The 21,691-nt window shown below is 46.9% G+C and overlaps 1 protein-coding gene across 2 annotated transcripts in view; it reads left to right on the top strand.

The window, feature by feature from the left end:
• The window catches only part of ETS1 (ETS proto-oncogene 1, transcription factor), a 114,046-nt gene extending 94,133 nt beyond the window's left edge, over positions 1-19,913 (top strand). For both annotated transcript variants that reach the window (XM_060160756.1, XM_060160757.1), the window contains 2 exons: positions 14,691-14,809; positions 16,091-19,913. In XM_060160756.1, coding sequence (XP_060016739.1) covers positions 14,691-14,809; positions 16,091-16,306 — 335 coding nt within the window. In that variant the 3' untranslated portion in view covers positions 16,307-19,913. The remainder of the gene's footprint in view (positions 1-14,690; positions 14,810-16,090) is intronic.
• The last annotated feature ends 1,778 nt before the right edge of the window (positions 19,914-21,691 follow it).

Below are 21,691 nucleotides of genomic sequence, written 5' to 3'. Positions count from 1 at the left end.
GATGATCTCAGTACCTTGGCAAGAATTATCTGAGAGTTGGGACTCTCTCCACGTGTCCCAGTTTCAAGACGAGAAGGAAAAGGGTGAATTGGAAATTTTAAGAACGAGGGATGAGTGTGAAGTACAAATTAGAGACATGAACTGTCATCAAGAGGGCCAACACCAAAATGCCGCCTGTGAGGCTTCTCTGGCAATCCTAACCCAGAGGCAAACAGATGAGAACCTCAAAAGCTCTTTTCAGGACAAATACAGGAATGTCCTGGAGCTGTGAGTTATGTTTGATGTCATCCCTTATTTGGATAGATTATTTTTAATGAGTGCCCCTCCATCCCTCCCTTCACCCCTCCCTCCCTCCCTCCCTCTCTTTTCCTCTCTCTTTCTCTGCCTCTCTATCTCTGTCTCTGTCTCTGTCTCTATCTCTATCTCTTTCTTTCTAGGGGAATAAAATTAATTCAGTGAATGGAAGCAAAGAGAGGATGATTATCAGTTAAAGATCTCAAAAATTCAAGCAGTCATTTGAACTAAAAAACCTTTTTTTAAGTATCTTACCGTTCAGTTGTTTCTTCTTTATAACTGGGGATTTAACTTTTCAAACCATCTCAAATGGAGGTGCAAACAATAGCCCAGAAAACAGAAGTCCTCTGTGCTCCTCCCAGCGCTAACACACTGTGTGATTTCAGGCAAATTTACCTTGCACCCTCTTCTACTTTTAGTGAAATGGAAGTGTCCCTCCCTCTCTCGGTGGTAGGAGATCTGTGAAAATGTAATTGAACTAACTCAATTAACGAGACAAATGAGTGCTAGACATGGTGCTAGACGCAGGGGAGAGAGCTCACTCGTAACAAATCAATTATTTCAGCAAATCTGAGCCCATGTTGAGTGCAGACAAGTGTTCGTAGCCTTGGAAGGTTCACTATCTTGACGAATTCAAGATTCAAGTCTAAGGAATTGTCCTTAGACTTGAACTGGATTTTCGTATTGCTGTGGTTTGATGAAGGTCAGGAATTTGTTAGGCATGTCGGGAGTGGTCCAAATTTGGGTGTCTTTTCTTCCTGTGTTCAGTTCCTTGTGGACTTCTCCTGTCCGCAGTGCAAACTATATCTTGCCCCTCATTGTGACCCCTTATCATTTCACATACATCCTAGGGAACGGGGAAGGGGGATGGAACATGCTTACTCAGCCCCCTCCACCACGCGGGGAGCGTGTAGTGACTGGAGTTTTTATAAATGGATCTCTGAGTCTATGCAGACATGCTAAGATGAGCTGAAGTTTGGAAAAGTACTTTGGAAAGTGGAAATCATTGTATAAGTGTTGGCAAGACTTTTCATTGCTCATAAATGTCACACCTATTTTCTATCTCAAGTTCTGAGCTCTTTTTTTTTTTTTAATCTGTTTCCTTAAAATTCGACTAACTCCAGAGTATGTGTGGCTACACGGTAGGAGCACATGTACCTTTTACATCACTATGACTTGGCTTGAACTAAAGGATGTATGTATAGATTCCCTGTGCTGGGGTGTGAATCCATTTTCCTGCCAGTGCAGTAGGAGCCTAGGTCTCTGTTCCTCTCACTCTCAAAGGAATTCATTTTACTTCTTCAGATGCTGTCTTAGTTACTGCACCGTAAGCGTGGAAATCAGTTAGAAACTGAATTTTCACATTCTCTTGCACAGTTGCATTCTTCCTCCCAAGATAAGAAAATTGCATCAACCTTCACTGGGCTCCCATGGCAACTTGTTAAATTAGGTCAAGATGTGTGGGCAGATAACATGGCTTGAAAGCCTGCCTGTTAGCTGGGTTAAGAATACATCAAATGCAGTGCTGGCTTCCGCCAAGAATGCACCTTCTTACCTTACTGGGACCGCTTTTGGTTATCAAACTGATACGATCAGAGAGCTCCATTTTCTTTTGTTCGAAGATACATTATGAACCCCATCTGATTACAAAACAAACTGAGAGAAATGGCCTGGTGTTTTCTATGTATTTGATGGACCTAAACAAAAAGCTTTCTAGATCCTTGACACACATGGGCATCTCTGATTTTTTTTTTTTTCCATTTCAGCAGGTGTAGAATAATATGTTGGACTGTCAAAGAGTATTTTCCCTTCCTCTCTGTCCCTCCAGGCCCCTCTTATCAATGATGAAACTGAGGCACCGAAAAGGACTTATTCCAGGCCTTCTGCAGGAAGGTAGCTCTTGAATTGAACCTTAAGTGCCAGATGTCTCACCTGAGTACGAAATCTTTCTCCCTCTTAAAGAATGAGAACACTCATTGGTTATCTCAGTTGCTCCCATAGAGTAGATTAGGAGTCTTGTCTCTTGCTTGTCACTAATTCACACTGCGTGTTGGGGGGGGAGGGGGGTCTTGGGGGCAGGAGGGAGTGGAGCTATTGCTCTGTAAATCAGCTTTATAGAGCTTCACTCCAGACTGCCAGACTTTTGTTGCTACAAATAAGGAATCCTTTCCTATCACTTCTGCAGTTGGTATGGAGCAGGCCTGCTGGTAACTGTCGTGTTGTCGTTGTCTAGGAGAAGCCCCAGCTTTGTGTTGTAATTGTTGATGAAGCGGTGAGGATCTCTTCTTTATCCTGGAGCCTGAGCAAAGCTGAGCCCAAAGCTAGTCAGTAACTATAACGAAAGGATGTTTTACCATGCTGGGCCAATTTGTGAATAGCTGATCCCTCAGTCTCCTAAAGGCTCGATATGGGACCGTCAGGAATCCAACTTGCAGATATTTTCGCGTGAGGCATCACACGAAGCCGTACCAGCCTTGTAGAAAAAGAAGCCCTAGGTATTCCCCTGTTGCTTTTGGCCTGAGATAAACCTTCTTCTTGCTATTTTGTAGATAAATTAGAGCCCGTCCACCGTCACAGAATAACAGAGTCCCTGGGCCATGCCCAGAACCTGGGGGATCTGACTGGTCACTGAGTTTTAGGGTTCAGGAACCTAAAGCTACTGCTAAAACATGTATTTGAAAATAAACAACTTTCCTGCAAAAAGAAGTGCTTCAAAGCCCTTCAGTTCAGAATGAAGCCTGAGATTGGATGGCATTTCCTGAAATCATAGTTTTCTGACGGAAAGCTGGATTGCAGAATCATCCCAGCATCCTCAGGTACAAACAACCACCGAGGAAGCTTCTGGTGCGAGCTTAAGTCACTGACGAGGAAGGGGGGTGGCGCGTCACCGGAGCAGAGTAGTGCAGTGTGAATCTGTGCAGAAGATTCTAATGCTGGTCTGCAGGTGGGTATGTTATTAGGAACAGCCTGGAGTTTTATAATTGGGGGAGGGTGGTGATTCCCTGAGCCAAGCTCTGGAATATAGTCTTTCCATGTCCCTGCTGTTGCGATAAGGGTGTGAATTGACTAAAGTCAAGAAGAACCAGCTTGCTGACATGAGTGTAGAACTCTGGTGCCTGTTGCGTGCAGTACTGCCTGTTACAGGGGCCCTGAGGTTCTCGGCCCAGGCAAGGCTGGGCCTGGCCTCAGGCTTACAGGCAGCATCACAGTCTTGGTGTAGACCATCGTTGGGCAGCACCTGGGTGGCTGGGAAGAAAAGAGCTTGGCAGTGAGAAAGGCAGACGGAGCATCTTCCCTTTCCTCCTCACAGGCCCCTGTGAGTAGCAGGCTGTAGGAAGCCAGACAGACCCCCTGAGCCTAACTGGAGGCTTGCTGCCGGAAGCCGGGGGGACTCTGGTTCTCTGTGCTGTTTGGCGCTGGGTCCTAAGGGGGTGTGGGAGTGCATTTGGGATCTCACTGGAGTAACGGGTTAACATGCTGCTCAGTTATGAGGCTGCTGGGGAAATACTCTGGAGCCTGGGGAAGGAGAACTCCCTGGCAGCTCTGGGCTGGAGGGGGGGGGGGCAGAAGCCCCTTGGTGTTGCCTGCATGGACGTTCCACCGCTTCCGCCTCCTGACTGGTTCGCTTTGGGACCATTTTTCTTCTGCCACCCGTGGAAAAGATCACACGGTGGGAGGATCTGGCCTCACTATTCATTTTTTTCTTCTAACTGGCTTCGGAAATATGGACAGGGAGGTTCCCTGTTTCCGTCAGTTGCCCTTGAAGACCGCAGCTGGCTGAGCCACCCCGGGGTCTGGACGCAGCTACGGTAGCTCCGGCGAGCTGCCTCTGGGGCAGAGAGGCCCCTTCATACTTCACAAAACAGAATCTCAGACCCTGGTGTTCCAACTCGCTGAGGCCTGTGGGTGCCTGGATTAGGAGGCAGGAAACTTACACGATGACACATCTTTTCTGGGGACCCAGTCCCCCAGCTTTAAAGGAGTCTCTGAGTCTCCCATTTATTTGGGTCACTGTTTCTTTAACAAAATCTAACTCCAAGTGGTGGAACTGGGTGGTGACAGTTCTGGAATTCCACTCTGTCTCCACTTTGAAGCTCCACCTTTCTGTCTTTGAAGTCAGATGTTTCCACTGAACAGAATTCAGCCAGTGTGTTGCCAAGGCGTCCACACAGGTCCTGTCGGCCTTGAACAGCCGGCCTGGAAACTCCCGCAGCCTCTGCTGGGAAGGGCTCTGTTAGATTTCGCCCCTTGGCATCTCCTGGTTCCCTGGATGCCTTTGCCTCTCTGGACACTGATTGACCAGTGGTTCCCTGGCGTGGAGACTCCATTCAAGAGGTGCTACAGTTGACCCTTGAACACCACACGGGGGTGAGGGGCGCTGACTCCCACACCGTCAGAAATCCGAGTATAATCCCCAAACATAACTACTAGCCTACTGTTGACCTGCTAACGTAAACAGTCGATTTACACACTTTTTGTCTGTTCTGTGTACATCTGCGTATATTTTATGCATTCATGGCATACCGAACTTTTTTCTTAGTTTTTCCATATTTCTAGGCTATGCGGTTTGTCTGAGTTTTTCTCAAATTGTTGCAAATCTACAAAAAGATTTTCCAATGTATTTATAAAGAAAAAATCCATGTATAAATGGACCCATGAAGTTCAAACCCCTGTTGTTCTAGGGCCTCTGTATATCCCTCCCTCTTCTCCCTAAAGTGACTTTCATGTGATGCTTACAGATAGGATGGCTATCAGCACCCCGTCTGTCACTTTTATGCCTTCAGACTTCAGTCCAGGTTAAGCACATGACAGGAGACCATCCAGGCTGTTTGACCACTGGGTATGTTGCAGAGGCTTCATCGTGGTGGGGTTAAGAGTATGGACTCTGGAGCCAGGCAGCCTGAGTGTGTCTTGGCTTTGCCACTGGCCAGCTGCGTGACTGTGGGCAAGCTGACATCTCTGTGCCTCAGTTTTCTCACCTGCAAAATGGTCATAATAGGAGTTCCTATCTCCTAGGATTATTGTGGGAATTCCATGAATAGCTTATGGAAAGCACCCAGCACAGTGCTAGGTCCACGGGAAGCACCCTCTAGGTGCTCATTGTTACCACTGTTTCGTATTATTCTCCAGACCTTCTGTCCTTCAGTACAGTTCTACATTCTTCGAGGTCAGGGGATGATGGATTTGACTTACAGAATTCCAGTAATTCCGGGCAGTATCTTGGGGGCACAGCCAATATTTCATATCAGATTAGGTCCCTTCAGCTATTCAGCTCAACCCACATGTGTGTTGAGCTCCTACTATGTGCTAGACTCTTTCATACACATTCTTTTTTTTTTAACTGTCTCCAGTGACCACATGAGGAAAAATCTGTTATCCTCATTGTACAAAGGAGGGAATTGAGGTTCAGAGGGGGAAGAAGTCTAGCCCAAAGTCACACGGCAGACAGCAAAGGAGAGGCCTTTCACAGGTTTTCACAACGTCAGACAATTTGTAGGAAAATATCCAACGTTAGTAGCATGTTAGTTTGGGTCTGCAGATGCCAAGGCACGATTAGACTCGGGGGAGAACATCTGAAGGACACAGTGGGAAGAGGAAGAAAGGGCAGGGGAGCCTTCAGGCTGTGCCGCAGGTAGGAAGAGCCTCCAACTGCAGCTCAATTCCAAGAGAGGTGTGGCCAGGCTGATGGGACTCCTCGGTCAAAGACTGGGGAGCTCTCTGTCTTGCAGGAATGGCCTCATGTGCCCTCTGTGCCATCCCTGGCTGGAGCAGCCCCAGGAAGCCTGACCTTGGTTGGGGACAGGGTGGATGGAGTCACATATGCTGCCTGTGGCCAGAGGGCCCAGCAGCATGCGGTCGTGGCCCCATCATCCCTGACTGATCAGCGTGGTGTCTGGCTGGTCATACAGCAGGACTCTAGACCGTGGTCCCGATGCTCTGGATTCAGTGCCTATTGTTGACTTTAACTTACCGAACTGCATTGTTTGCTGTGTGACTCACCTCTCCCTGAGAGATAATGAGAGTGAAAGTTGTCCTAAGGTGGGTGAATGTGAAAGTCTGAACTCGGTGAGGAAGCTGGGACTTGCTTGGCGGGAGAGGTGCTCTTAGGGCTGGGCTCCGTGGAGGTGTTTGACCTTCAGAGCTGAGATGGGTGCAGTTTCTCGTGAAGGCCCCTCGAGGCTGGGTTCTCGCTCCTTTGTTCTTTAAAGGCGTGGGTAGCGCCTTTTCAGCTCATCCCATTATGGTGGAACAGAAGTGTTTCTTCTGCTGCCTCTATGCTGCTTTTAATACCCTCTTCTGTTATTCCACCCAATCTGGCTACCATGTTTTACATTTGAGGGGTGTTCAGAAATTATTTGCTAGATAAAGGCTTGAAAAGTTATATGCTCAAATGATGGCTTAGGAATAGTCACCTCCCCAAGAATTTGAATACGTTAACTAGTCATTTCTCGAGGGGGAAACTTGGTACGAGGGGGAAACTTTACCCCCTAGGATAAAATAAAGCTCAGATTGCATTTGAGAACCTACTAGAAAAGGTCCAGGCTTCAGAACTCTCAAGTCCTATTTTCTAGTTCTAATCAGTGAAGACCTCCTTCTTTCTTCTTGTCACCTACATACTTAGGAAGGCATTTTCTTTTGACATTTACATTAGTGACATAAAGCTTTTTTTTTCTTTCTATTTTGGTTTCTAAACAAAATTTTCACTCTGTACCCTCAAATCCAAACCTTACCCATTTCTGGTGACTTCTTAAAACAATCAGTTACCTCGCAGACCTCAGGAGGAAAAGCTGTAAAGAAGCCCGCTTCCTGCCTTCAGCTTTGCTGGCTCACTAACCAAGTGTGCGTCTGAGTGGCGGATTGAACATGGTTAGGCAGAGTTCCTGGGTTTGGAGGAAAGGTGCCTGCATTTGAGTACAGGCTGCCCCTTTAAGAGAGGAAGGGTCTCCTTTCCCTGCGGCCACTCCCACACATGTGTACTTTGAACACACGTAGGTGCAAGGAGCCCAAGCAAAAACAAGGGCCTTTCCTCCAGACACTTAAGTGTGTAACTGTCTTGTTCTCAGGCCCCAGGCAGACTCAAGTGAGCCTCACTTTCGTCTTTCGCAGGTGGGGCAGCCCGGCTGACCCATTGCCAGCCCCAGACTCACTGCCCAGACTGTCCTGGACATTAATAGCTGGGCAAGACTTTCTGCTCTTCCTTCAGTTAATAGTGATGGGATCTGTTTCTAGGGCCAAACTTCAGACGTTTGTGGGGAATGCTGGACTCATTCTAGCTCAGCCCTACATAATTATTAGGTGGAGTGTGCTTTGGTGATGAGTATAAATGATTAGGAGGGGAAAAACGTGCACTGGGGGAAAGAGGATCTAAGTCTGTCTGTGGCCAAGATTTCCCCAAACCATAAAATGTCGGTGATACTTTCACTTGCAAAGCAGTTTGCATCTGCTCTGTCTTTTTGTGCCTGCCTACTTTGAATTAGAGCAAGAACTTCAGAGTTATCCCTCACTTTCAAAAACCTTAACCGGTTATTCTCATCTACAGTGTTTAAAACATTTTACATACTTTAACCATTTTGTCTTAGCTTCTAACTTTCTCCTTTTTCAAAGTTGCCGTATAAAAGGCCAGTTGAATTCTTGGAAGAATCATTGAATTTGATCTAGTGCTTTTGCTATTTTTTTTTTCAACTCCATCTTTTTTTTCTCTTGTTTTCCTTTTGGAAAAGTCTGCTTTTAAAAATATTTTTTTCTGTTGTTTAATTCTTCCATTGTTGTGTTTTATTATTTTATTTTATTTTTTTGGCTGCGCCGCACAGCGTGTGGGATCCTAGTTCACTAACCGGGGGTTGAACCCGTGCCCCCTGCAGTGGAAGCGCCGATTCTTAACCACTGGACCGCCAGGGGATTCCCTCCATTGTCGTGTTTTATGTTGTTCCCAGACTGCTCTGCGCTGTGGTCAGCTCTTTATATATATATGCATATATTTATATTTATGTTTATTTTTAATAATAGGAACTTGATCTACATCTCTGTAAAGTAGAGAGGAGCAGGGATAACTATTTTCATTTTAGGGATAGATAAACTAAAGCCCAGAGAGGTTAACCAGCTGCGTGAGGTCGCTCAGTGAATCGGGGAAGAATTGGGATCAAAGCTCTAGACGCTTGACTCCCTGTTTTGGGCGTTTCCCACCATCCTGTATATATTTTCATTTTATGCGATACTATCTGCTGTTATCGCTCTGTCAGTATGTCCAATGCCTGACATCTTTGTTTGTTTGTTTGTTTAAATTTTTTGAAATGCTTCCTTCTTTCTTTTGGTCTAACGTGTCAGAGACATGGACTTGACATTAAAAGCTGGTTTTAATTGTTCTCTAACTTGTTTCCATTGTTAAGTCCTGGCTGTACCAGCAATACAGAAACACAAGGGCACGAACATGTTGCCCCTCATGACGTCCATGAGGTGTGTTTTTCAGGTGCCTGTTAGAAAGTTGTTTGTGGTTATGAGTTGAATTATTGGAACTCGTATCCCCGATTGCTGCCCTTGTGTTACTAGCCATTATAGAGGAGCGTGTGTATAGAACCTATTGATCTACAGTGATTCATTGAACCGAGGCACCTTGGCCAGTTACAGAATGTATCGTACATATACAGATTGTGCTGGGGATGAGGTGAAATTGGGTTGAGTTGAGGGCAACGGAGGGACATAACTCAGAAGAGGTGGGAAAAGGCACCTACAGGCATAAAGCCAAGCCAAAGTATGAAGCAGTCTCTACTCTTCCTTCTTTTGAAAATCCCAGTGCTCTGGATGCCACACCAGCCAGCAGTGCATCTCGTGGCTCCTTCATTCTCAGGCAGAAGACGGTGCCGCTTCATGTTGAGTTTGGCCCAGAGGGCGAGAGACTGACAGGATGCTTTCTGTTCAGTTTGTCATTAAACGTCATTTCATAAGGACTGAATGGAAACAGAGGGACTTGGAGATCTTTTGTGAATGAAAATTTAGAAGGGGGTTGACAAGAAGGGGGTGATGCTTAGAGACTCCGGGGTGACCCACCACCCCCAGAGGTAGGCACTCCTGCAGTAGTCTGAAAGACAGTTCACACTTGTGAACAGATGGGTCATTTCTGGATTTGAGTGTTCTGTTTTTGCCATCATCGTTTGGCTGTGGGTAGAGACACCTGGGTGAAAGGGAGGGGCCAGTCGGTCCCGTTCCTCTGTTTTAGAACCACCTGTCAGATGTGTGCTATTGGGGCAGAGTGAACCCTGTTGCAAGGGTGACCAACCATGAGAGTTTCATAGGTTAAAATAAATGTGGTGTCCTGCCCACACTGAGGTATTTGACTTTGAGAGTCGAGCTGCAGAGATTAGATTCTCAAAGTAGCAAATGAATTCCCCAAAGGACAGGAGGTGTGGTCGTTTTTATTTTGGGGCCCATGTTGATGAAACGTAGCCTGGGAGTCACCCATATTGTTTGGCCCCAAATATAGTTTAATAGAGAGAAGCAGTTTGGGTCGCTTTTTTAAACCCTGACACCTTTCTGCAGAGGAGGGTGGTTTTGAATCATGCAGTTCAGTAAATGTTTACCGAGCACCTGTCCGAGACGAGGTCCCAGGCCTGGCATTGGACACAGAGGGTCAACCAGACGCAGCCCAGGCTTGAGGGAGCCAACAGCTGGAGTCACTTAACAACAAGTAGCTTTTTGATAGCTGGTGTTTGTTGGTGAGGCGCCGTCCCAGGCTTTGGGTTACAGCAGTGAAAACACACAGTCCCCGCCCTTGGAGCATGTGTTCTAGTGGTGAGAGAGATGCAGGGAGAACAAAGCTGTCGGAGCCGGTCTTGGTGCAAGCAAAGCATGATGGGAGGCTGCCCGAGAGAGCCGCTGCCCCGGGCTCCACTCTTGTGTGTTAACCTCGCGCTGGGCACAGGTGACAGAGTGAGAACTTGCAGCTGAACTGGAAAGGAAAAACTGACGTCCCACCCTGACCCCCGTTCATGAGCAGCGAGCTCATTGCCATGGCAGGCAACCCCCAAGCCTAGAAACAGAGAAGATACCTGTACGTGGCCACACGGAAAGAATTATGATCCTGAGCCTTTCTAACACCCCATCCTAGCCCGTTGCTTTCCTTTTACCGAAGTTGCTCACTTCTTAGCCTCGGAGCGAGGGAGTAAAAAAGCAGGGGCTTTTAAATAACCATCCCTGGCTCGTTGAGACGGATATGGGGATCTCCCAGTCCCCAGACAAAGAAAAGGGACATAAACAACCAAATGAGTAAGACTTGACTTGAAGCTTCGCCTTAACAAAAAAAGAGATCGTAGCCTTGCTTTGAGGGTCGCCTCTGGAGGGAAGCATCCTCATGTGAGACTTGCTCTGCTGGCCTGCGGTCCCTCCAGGTACCCACCTGATATTATCTCTTCTGAGATTGTGTCACAGTCTTCAGATCAGGACTGTCAGTGTTGCGCTAAGAGTTTTCCTCTTCCCCCCAGAAGCCGAGAAGAACAAAGCAGTCAGAGGAAATTCCCCACTGCGGCCAGGGAGGGGGCCGACGGCGGGGTAGGGGGTGGTGTGTGTGAGTGGGGCAGGGGCCCTCCCTCCCGCACCGCCTGGGGGAGAGACTTCCTTCTAACAGGGACCCCTCTGTTGTTGCGGTTCAGAGCTCTGAAGCATAGTTTCCCAGTGATGCCACTGGATTCCTGAAGTGTGACACCCCAGGGCAGCCTGGTGAAGGCCGCTGTTGACTGCCTCGGGGCCCCTGGACAGGGACACCATTGTGAGTCACATTTGGTGTATGAGCTCCCCCTTCCCATGACTGGCACTATTCTTAGTACCATTCTCTGCTCCCTGGGACAAAGGTCATTGGGACCACAGTCCAGTTGGGTGGGTGTGTGGGCCTGGGCCCAGAGCGGAGAGGAGGTGCCAGGAAAATAGAGGAAAAGGCTTTACCACGTGAGGGCGTGTCGGAGGGAGGGCACGGGATGGAGCCCGGCCCTGAGGATGTGAACAGACCAACTCCAAGCGCTGCAGAAACAGCCCCTGGGAGAGCTCGGACCGGGAGGGCCAGCCTCAGCCATTGTTTGCACAAGTCTGGGGCTTGAGAACTTCCCTTGGGGCTGGACTTGGGTGCTGGCCAGGAGGTCAGTGTCACCAGGGACCCCAGAGCCACCTCCAAGTGCTGGCCTGTCAGGTGGCCCTGATTTCCCCTCCCAGGCCCTCCCACAACCCCGTTGTTGTGGAAACAGGCTCCCGTGTTGGACTGTCCACTGGTCCAGCCGGCGGACAAGCCGTCCTGACGCCCACATTCCTGCCCTGACCCAGCGTCTCTGGCCGGCAAAAGAACCCCACGTCCTTCCCATTTCTGTTGCCTCCACAGCCAAAAGGAGGGTCGGGGTGTCAGCAGAAGTGTACAAGAGAGGAATCTCTGGGAGGCATCACGGATCCCTTTCGTTCGGGGTCACCGTGAGCGCTTTCGGAAGGGTTAGCGGCAACTTCCAGAAAGCCCTGGGTGGGAGCCCTGCGTGCGTGGTTGGCCTGAGTGGGCTGGCTGGATTCTTCCTCAAGAACTGAGGAAGGAGCCTTGAGCTGACATCACCGCTGTTTTGACTTCGCAGCCCAGCAGAGACTCCCCATCCCAGGCCCTGTGCTTTCTTTAGGCATCTGGTTTTCGTATTGATCCTCCCCCTTCCCTTCTGTAAATAGGAAAAAAAAAAAGAGTTAGAGGACACCACACCTAGGACCTGGCCTCCCAGTTCCCAGATTTCAGTTTATGTTCCTTATGAGCAAAGGAAGGCTCACGATGACGGCAAAGCGAAAACACCCACATGCAAGGGCTCACCCCGCCCTCGGCCACATCCACAGACACCAGGGGTCAGAGGCACACAGAGAACGGTCTGGAGCTGCAGGGCCTGCGTCTCGGACATCTCAGTTCAGGAAGCGGCAGCATGAGCAGTGGCAATAGTTCTGTCTGACGTCCCTTCCTCACGCGCCGGTCCCAGCGACGCTAATCAAAGCCCCTTCCCCACTTGATGGCCGCATGTCTCGAGGGTGGAGGACGGAGGTGGCTCTTGGACCGCCCTCCCCGGACTCGGGACGTGCTTGCTGTTCCCAGCCAATGGCCAGGACTTGCCTGGGGACAAGAATCCCCATATTTCTTTCCCTTTCCTCAGCTTGGTATAATTAGCCCCCCTTGTCTCCCCAAAGGGATTTTAAGACAAGTAGTGTGGGAGAGGTTTTAAGGTAACTAGTGGGGGGAGAAATAATGGAGTTACGTAGGCTAACGGCGACCACGAGGGGACCTGACTGGGCTGGGAGTGCCACCTGTGGCGGTGGACACCAAGGTCACTAGTGGCGGCTGTGTCTGGAGGACCGCTGGCCGCCCAGTGTCCGGGACTGCTTGCTGTGAGAAGCGGGCAAGAGAACATGTGTTTAGAAAGCCGGGTCCTTTGATCCCTGGGACCACTGCAGCCAGCGGGCAGTTTAGATGCCAGCTTCTGGGTTGGTCTTGCCTAGGGGCAATGGAGTGTCGAGATGAAGAATTTGGGGGTCAGGCTGCCTGGGTTCCAGCCACACCACTTCTGACCTGCGCGGCCTTGGGCAGGTTATATAGCCTCACAGTGGGTCAGTTTTCTCTGCTGTAAAGTGGGAGAAACGAATACGATAACAACAGCCTCCACCCATGGACTTATTGTGAGGGATAAATAAGATGCTATAAAGCATCGCCTGTTACTACGGAACATAGTAGGTACACGATAAATCATAGCTGCTGTTCATATTTTCCTTTGCCAGGTGTCTGAAAGCAACACCCCACTCTCTCTCACGCCTGCGTTATGTGGTTGACCCAGGAGAAGACCGTGAACTCCCTGGCTTATTTACATAGTTTTGGACTGTAGTAGTTGATTTTTCCTTACATGTCTCATTTCAGGGATCCTGTGAGTATCTATACTCATTCTCCACTTCTTCAGGGAACCTGTTACGTCACAAGGGCTATTATAACTGCGTTTTTCTTATTATTTTGCCACCAACAATTCCATAGCATTTCTTAATAGAAATCTCTTTTCTTACTCCTGTCCATCCGGATGACTTCTTAGTGATTCCTCATAGGAAGTCACTTTAGGACATTACTCCAGGCAGAGGGTGGTAGCTGGTGACTATTCAACTGCTAAGAAACCTGCAAATGTGTCCGAGCTGTCCATGAACTTGTTCTTTAGCGAGGGGTAGAAACAGAGAAGGGTAAGGCTTTACCGGTGTAGCTCCTGGGACTGTTTCCTCAAACGTTAATATATTTTGTAGGCATTTGCTGAATCGTTTAATTCTAGAATTTGTGTAAGCTATTTCTTGCCAGATGGGTTTAAAGTACTCAGAGTGAGGATGAGGTAGAGATATTTCATTTTCCCTGTTGAGCCTGGGCTGTGCTGAGGAGGGACCACTAGGAAGCTGTTGCTATAGCAGTTGCTTCTCTTGGCTGTCCCAGAGCTCAAAGGAAGCTCCCAGACCAGCTGCTGTTTGCTCACAGGCGTCCCTCAAGGTTACCCTGGTGCCGGGGAGTCACGGCCCGGGCAGTAGGCCCACCGTTTTCTAATTGTGCCCGGAGCAACGTCACATCACTTTTCTGAGCGCCTTTTTCTGCACCAGTAGAATGGAAACAGTCAGCCCAGCGTGCCGTGCCTTTAAGGAGGGTAGAGAGTGGCTTTTAGGAGCAAGCAAGATGGTGCATGTGAACATGCCTTATAGACGTGTAAGGCATAACAAAAGTTTGCCCTTAGAGGTCGTAAAGGACATTTCTGTTTTAGACTGAGAGGCGACGTAAAGCTTGTTTCCTATTGAATCTCAGTTTACTTTGGATCAGACAAATTTGAAACTCAGGTTGAAGATTAGAGTCTAAAAGAAGTCAAGTTTTCCTGTATGAGTTAGAGCATGCCAGGCTTTCTTCATCTACATGGACTGGGTCTTTCCTAGCCACACTGTGTCCAGATTGCTTATGGGCTCTGACTTCTGACTGGAACTGGTAAAGGCATTCCTTGCTTGGTTCATACCTTGAGTACTTTGTAAGGCAAAAATAATGACTTCGTTTTTGAAGGCAAAAAAGATTATGCTGCCTTAGCATATCTCAGAGGAGCGATACGGTGTTTTCTTTCTGGAGTTTGCTTAGCAATAAAAATGGACTGACCCTTAAGTCGATCCAAATAAGGCGATCGCTCTTCTGTGTTGAAGGCTGTTTTGGTAGGAATTCTTCACCTGTTCAGTCTGTTCAAGCTCCTAGCGCCTCCTGTACCGCTTGTGCTCTGTGTTGCCTTCATTTTCCCCCGGCTAATGGGCTGAGAGAGGAGGGGTCGGGAGTGGCCCGTGATGGGCTTAGTTGCCGAGAGTGTGGAGCATCTGATGTAATGATTCACGATGGCTTGTGTCTCCAGGCAGTGGACCAATCCAGCTGTGGCAGTTTCTTCTGGAATTACTCACCGATAAATCCTGTCAGTCTTTTATCAGCTGGACTGGAGATGGCTGGGAATTCAAGCTTTCTGACCCAGATGAGGTAAGAAGGGAGTGACTTCACAGAGTCTCCTGTTGAGGGAGGATGAGAGAGAGCTCTGGAGATGGGTTCTGTGCGGTTGATGACATTTTCTAGGGTTCAGATCCCAGCTCTGCCACCTGCTACTTGGGTGACCTCGTCTGAGCCTAAGTTTCATCATTTGGAAAATAGTGAAAATATCTACATTGGCCATTTGTTTTCCAGGATTAATTGATATGATGCCCATAAAGTGCCTGGCACCTAGTAGGCCCTTTGTAGACACAAGTTGCTTTCTCTCACTTTGCGCCCTCCCTGGTCTTGTGGCTCTGTGAATATGGAAGGGGTCTGACAATTTGAGAGGCCTTGGAAGCTTGGTACAATTTTCACATTAACTTGTGTTTTCATTAACAGATGCTTTAGTGAGGGGAGGAGGAATAAATTGAGTTTGGGATTAACATATACACGCTACTATTTATAAAATAGGTAACCAACAAAGACCTATTGTATACTACAGGCAACTCTACTCAATATTTTGTAATAACCTTTAAGGGAAAAGAATCTGAAAAAGAATATATATATATATATATATTATATATATATATGACATATATGTTTTATATATATAATATATATATAATATATATGTTTTATATATATATAACATATATGTATATAAAAGTGAATCATTTTGCTGTACACCTGAAACTAACACAACATTGTACTCAATTATACTTCAATACAAAAATAAAAACAAAACAAAACAAAAAAACACTTGGCGAGTGGTTGCTCTGTGCCACGCCCAATTCTGAGGATAAAGAACAATGAACAAGAGAGACAACCTCTCTCTTCCGGCAGACATGAGGAGCCCTGTGCCCAGTACAAAAAAAATGCTTCCCGTTGATGAAAGGCAGGTGTGATGGCAGCTCAGCCGTCCATCCCTTGCATTAGATTTCATGCTTTCAAAGCAAGGACATTCTATTAATAATACAGGGTAAGAGGAGACACTATAGTGTTGCTTTTCTTTTTTTTTTTTAATATCAGATGCTTTAACTCCATTCCCTAGAAGTTCAGGGTCACTGTGTTTTCATCAACTCAAAGAATCAACTTCACTGTCATCGTTGCCCAACCCTTGTAATTCAGAATTCAGAAAAGATTGGTCAGAAAAGTAACTTCTATGTACACGAATCTCTAACCCTTTCTTGAACATCATGGGTCACCATGGACGGGTGCAGGCAAATAAACATGTACATTTGGATTATCCTGTAGATGTTTACCCCTCTTCCTTTTTTTGAAATTAAATTTCAGGTGGCCAGGAGATGGGGAAAAAGGAAAAACAAACCTAAGATGAATTATGAGAAACTGAGCCGTGGCCTTCGCTACTATTATGACAAAAACATCATCCACAAGACGGCGGGGAAACGCTATGTGTACCGTTTTGTGTGTGACCTGCAGAGCCTCCTGGGGTACACGCCTGAGGAGCTGCACGCCATGCTGGACGTCAAGCCCGACGCGGATGAGTGATGGACACCAAGGGGCCGGAGAAACTCTGCTGAGACATTTCAAAGAACAACCACGTTGGTCGGACTCTTAATTTTTAATTGTTATTCTATTTTTAATTTTCCAGAACTCATTTTTTTACATTCAGGGGTGGGAGCTAAGTAAGCTGCAGCTATAATCAATTGTGCGCCGTTGGAGGAGGAGAGCCAGGACTTGTGGGGTGGGTGGGATGGGAAATTCTCGAGCGGATTTTCAGGAGAGAGACAAGGGCCTTCTTAGAAGCTTGAAGGATCTGGCTTAAGGGAGGAAGAGACTAACGTGTCCAATCATTTAAAAAAAAAATCATCCACAAAAAAATAATGTGTCTTGAGTTACGGACCTATTAGCAAAAGAAATTGATGCATCAGGAGTCACGAGACTAATAAAAGGCCATTAATTTCCTTTTGTTGTTAGGTCTGGGAGGGTGAAAAAGAGGGAGGTGGGGTAAAGCCTTTTTTTGGGGGATGCACTAAAAACCAAGGACTATTTACCTTTTATTCTACTTTCCAGACAAAGGTGGACTTCAGTGGGGAGGGACCAAAACTGTTTTTTGTGTTCAAATTTATTCTATTAAATTTTGTGCCAGTATTTTTTTTTTTTTCCTTAAAAATCGTCTTAAGCTCTCAAGTGGTCTCAGTATCGCTGTGCCATGCAATCTTGTTTTTATATGCTGGCTGAGGATTCCGTCACAGTGAAAGGAAACTGTTTATATAGACCCCACTGGAAAGACAAAGCGCTGTCCCTGAGATCGGGGATCCCAAATTCATGTGACTGATGTGTGGAGGAAAAAATAAGGCTGATTTGGGTACAAGGGAACTGTGCATGTGAATTTCACCTGTAAGTTTTTAAAAATTGTGATCACACCCTTCTACTTACTTGTCATTAGTGGATTCTCAGAGTCTGGACTTAACGTTGAGCTAAGCATTAAGTCTGCGAACTGAATGTATTTTGCAGCCCTGGTTTTGGACCACAGTAAATGTAGGAGCACTGTAGAAGTCATGGAAAGGGGATCGAAGGGGGAAGATGGACCTGGTTCTTTACTGGTTTTAGACCTGTAACGTACATGACTTGGAATAAAATCCGTATGCACGGGCATTACCCCTCAGGCCTTAAGAAATAAGTCCTGAATGCATGTCATTCCCAGCTAACACTCTGTACTTTCTCCTTTGTGTATTATTTCCCCAGCATCCCACATGTATTGCTTTCCCCCACTCTGTTGTTCAGTAGAGAGAGATGTACAGCTTTCTGATGGGTGAGTGAAAGAGTAACTACAGACATGACATGAGTTGGAGAGCGTCTGATAAAGCCATTTAGATGTCCTGAGTTGTAGGAGCCATGGAGATGAAGGGAGCCTGTGAATAAAATGGGGCTTGGCTGTCTTTGGGAGAAGTGCAAGGCTCTCCTGTGAAGAGTTTAAGGCAGCTGAGTCGGGTGTCAGGTGAGACCGGGTGGGCACGCACGGTGCATAGCGCAGATGCTGTGAGGGCCCCGTGCTTTGGATCGTTATTCTGGCACCGGGTAAGTGAAGGGTTAGTAATTGCAGAGGAAGGAAGACTTGAAGGGATATAGGAACTATTAGGAAAGGAGCTGGGGTGTAGGAATAAGGTGGTCCATGGGATTCAAATCTACTTTTAGTTCTCCCAAAGTTGAACTACAAACATAATCAACTGGGGTGTTGTAAAGGGTCATCTGAAAATGGAGTTTGGGGAGAGAGGACCAACATCTGACCACTAAGGAAAAGCGCCTCCTATAACTAGGATCCCCCCCGCCTTCCCCGGCTGTACAGGCGCCTGATTCAAAGGAAGGTGACAGAGGGATGGCTTTTCGGGCTTCAGTGAGGAAGGGGAAGAAGTATTTAGGACGGGCTCCAGCGGAGAAACTGGAAGTACCTTCTAACTACCTTCTAGCGTAGCTTCAAGAAAGTGGATTGTTTTCTCCCAGGTCCTCTTGCAGACCCCGAACGATCAGGAACTTAGCTCTGTGATTCACGCGTTTCCTCCTACTGAGAAATCGGAGCGTCTGCTTGGAAAGCGAAGGCTGCATTCAGCCCAGCTGTGTAGTTTGATCTTCTTCCGGATGCAGGTGCCTTAATGAAGCTCTCGAAATATTTTAGGAGCTGCTCAGGGAGTGTTAGGCAGAACTGTTTGGACTACATTGTTTTCTCTTAGATGATGTGATCTCTGTTGGGCACTGGCAAAGATGTGTGTACGCCTGCGTGTGTGTGCATGCGTGTGCGTGTGCGTGTGCATGTGTGTGTGTGTTTGCAGACGTGCAAAACTGCAGCTGAGACAATCCTGGGGCTTTCTTGTGAAGTCTTTCCACATTTCAGTGGTGGGCGAGAGTAGGACCGAGGCCGGGCATCGGTCACTGCTTGTTTGCCACCAGGCATAAAATCACTTTCTCAACTCATCAACAACCTTTCCTTGTACAGTGATGCTGAGAACTCCCCCGTGTGAGTCCTGCCATAATTCCCTAGCAGATAAGATGTAAGCAAGTGCTTCCTCATGCCCTTCAGCTGCTTGTTTGCTCAGATGCCCTTTCTCTCTCAGTGCACCGTTTTCAGTATTTGTAGATAGTGTATGAGTTCAGACAGCTTTGTCGATCTGGCCAGATGCTTTTTCTCCTTCTGTCCAAAGGCCAGAGACCATCCCAGGAAGAGTGGTGGGTGGTTTATACACTGGAAATGTAGCAGAATTGTTGGAGTTCTGCTTTTTAAAAAAAAAACAAAAAAAAAAAACATGTTAACTTCAGAGGAAGGATGGGCAAATCTGGTTGAGCTGGGTGAAACTCTTATTTTCCTGGAGATGCCTTAACCTGTGTTGGTTTTGGCTGTAGGGTTCAGGGTCACTTTTGTTCCCTTCTGCAGTCAGTCAGGGGAGGGACTCCCCTACACAGAGCCCTGGTTTTGTGGCTTTGGGGATTGGAGGTAGCATTCAAAGATCAGATATGCTTTTCCTCACTTTGGAGACGAACACTCTGGGTTTTAGAGCATTAACCTGCCTAATCTTCATGGTGAAAATGACACCTTCTCTATCTTAGTCATGCTGTGCATGCTGCTTTCTCTGTTGGGGTCTATATAAATGTGTTGAACTCTTATCTACATTCCAAAGAAGTTTCGAGGAACCATAAATATATGTATACATATACATATATAAAATATATATATTAAAAGGAAATTATCTCTATCAGGAATACTGCCTCAGTTATTGAACTTTTTTTAGAATACTTTTTTTTTAAGCTCAGAAGTATAGGGGTGAAAAAGATGTTATATTGTGTTTGACTATTTTCCAACTTGTATTTTCATATAATTTATATTTTTTAAAAGCTGAAAATTTAAAAGCAAGATGGAAAAAAAAAGGAAAAGCAGGTGCTTTTTAAAACTCGGAACTGAGGTAGCTTAGAGATGTAGCGATGTAAGTTTCTATGTGTTTTTTTTTAAATGCAAAAACATTTCTTCTGGGGAGTTTTTTGTTTGTTTATGTTAGGAGCTGGTGCTGGCGCATCTTGCTGGAGAATTTTTTATATACTGTAGCCTGATTTCATATTGTACTTTAAACGGTGTGAGATTAAAAGCAAAGAAATTCATTCATAATGATGTGGGTTTGGCTTCAGTCTTTCCTGTCTGGTTCACGCGTGAGAGCGGGACAGATTAACCAACCAGAGACACGCACAGGAAGGAACGCGGCTCTGTCCTGCTGATCTCAACTTGCTCTACGCCATTTCAGATAAAGATTTCCTAATAAAGTGAGAACTATAATAGGCATAGGGGGAAGTGCAATGTGACATCCCAATTAGACATAGATGGTATCATCTTTTGTGGAATGTCCCCGGCCTCATCATACCGCATTTTGATCGCGTCTGGAGAACTAAGAGGCACATGAAGAAAATTTTTAATGACTCAACAGACAAACATTTGATTTCAACTAGGTAAAGTTTCTGATATTAACACGGGGAGTTGAACATCTTTGGTCCACGCTCAGGAGCAGCATTCTTCTCCCTCCTTCTGACGTTCATTTTGTCCTGTGCCAATGCGGACCCATCCCGTCCATCTCCGTGGCCCCAGCTCTTTCACTGGGGCGGAAAACTGGGAATGATAATATCCGTCCGAGCCCCCGGCAGCCAGTGTCATCAATCCGATCGTATTTATAGGTGCTTTGGGGAGGAGGGTTTAGGAACACATCCTGCGTGGTGCTTTTCTCTTGTTGTTGGAACTGTGGAAGGTGTATGTCTTTAAAACACCAGCATTTGCAACACAAATCCCAACTCACAGCTGGAAAGAGAATTTTTGCTGAATCGTTCACAAAGAGAGCTCTGTTTTTGGAAAGTCGGTTTCTTCAGGCCTGGAGCCTGAGGTTTGCTGAGTGCACGTTAAACACAGACTGTGTGGTCCAGTGGTCAGGGAGCTGGCCTGGCCGCGAGGAGGGCTCCGGTCTACAACCCAGTCAAGCCACCGCCACTCACTGGGGCACTGTGGGGAGACGGCTGGAGGTCCTTACGTTTTTCAGTCTTCAGCTGCCAACCTGGGCAAAGCCACAACTCCACAGCCAACCCGAGGCCACATCTAAGCTCTTCTCCCCCTGAATCCACAGGACACAGAGAATAGGTTTCTGCCTCAGTCTAGGATTTGGTCAGAGAACTTTCCTTCAGTGACAAGTTGCTGTTTATTCCCCCAAAGTATGTGATTTCATGCTGACCAGGTTCAAAGATACAAGATACACTGGAACGAAAACAGCTTAGGCCTCTGTTTCTCAAACTAGGAGCTAGAGTTTAGCTGGGGAACTCTCAGACACCTAGGCTTTGGTGCTCTCTTAATGACACTGTTGGGACCACCATATTGGAGTTGGGGTGGTGGAGAGACAGTATCTCCTAAAACTCCCTCCAGATTTGGGGGAACGGGATAAGGTGAGAAGGAGATGCAGGGAAAAGAGGAATCATTCAAAAGAAGCTGGTGGTCAAAATTCTACAGATTTTGACAGGCTTTTGGGCGGTTGTAGGATAAAGTAATGGCCCAAGCCTAGTCTGGCTCCAGCCTGTTATGGCTTTGGAGCAAGCTATAGCACCCATGCTAAAAATAAATTAATAAATCATGACCAAAAATTGACCAAAAAGAGCTTACCTGTACAATGAAGTATAACCATTTTAACCTGAAAAAGAAAGAGGATTGTGATTTGTACTTTGAGTGAAACAAGCCGGGCCGTGGAGACTGCAGGGTACACACAGGTTGACTGAGGACTGAGTCTATGCCACAGAGATGTTCAGTGTGGCCTTCACAGTGTTGGGACTCACTTCTGCAACTCAAGTGAACGGCGTCCGCCAGTAAGGCCATGGGGTGGTCTTGGAATCCTGTTATTCCTGTAAAGCAAACACCCC

This window comes from Lagenorhynchus albirostris, chromosome 9, assembly GCF_949774975.1.
Source record: "Lagenorhynchus albirostris chromosome 9, mLagAlb1.1, whole genome shotgun sequence".
In the NCBI taxonomy this organism is placed as follows: Eukaryota; Metazoa; Chordata; class Mammalia; order Artiodactyla; family Delphinidae; genus Lagenorhynchus; species Lagenorhynchus albirostris.
Note: the sequence above shows the minus strand (reverse complement) of the source record. Positions and strands in the feature narration are given on the sequence as shown.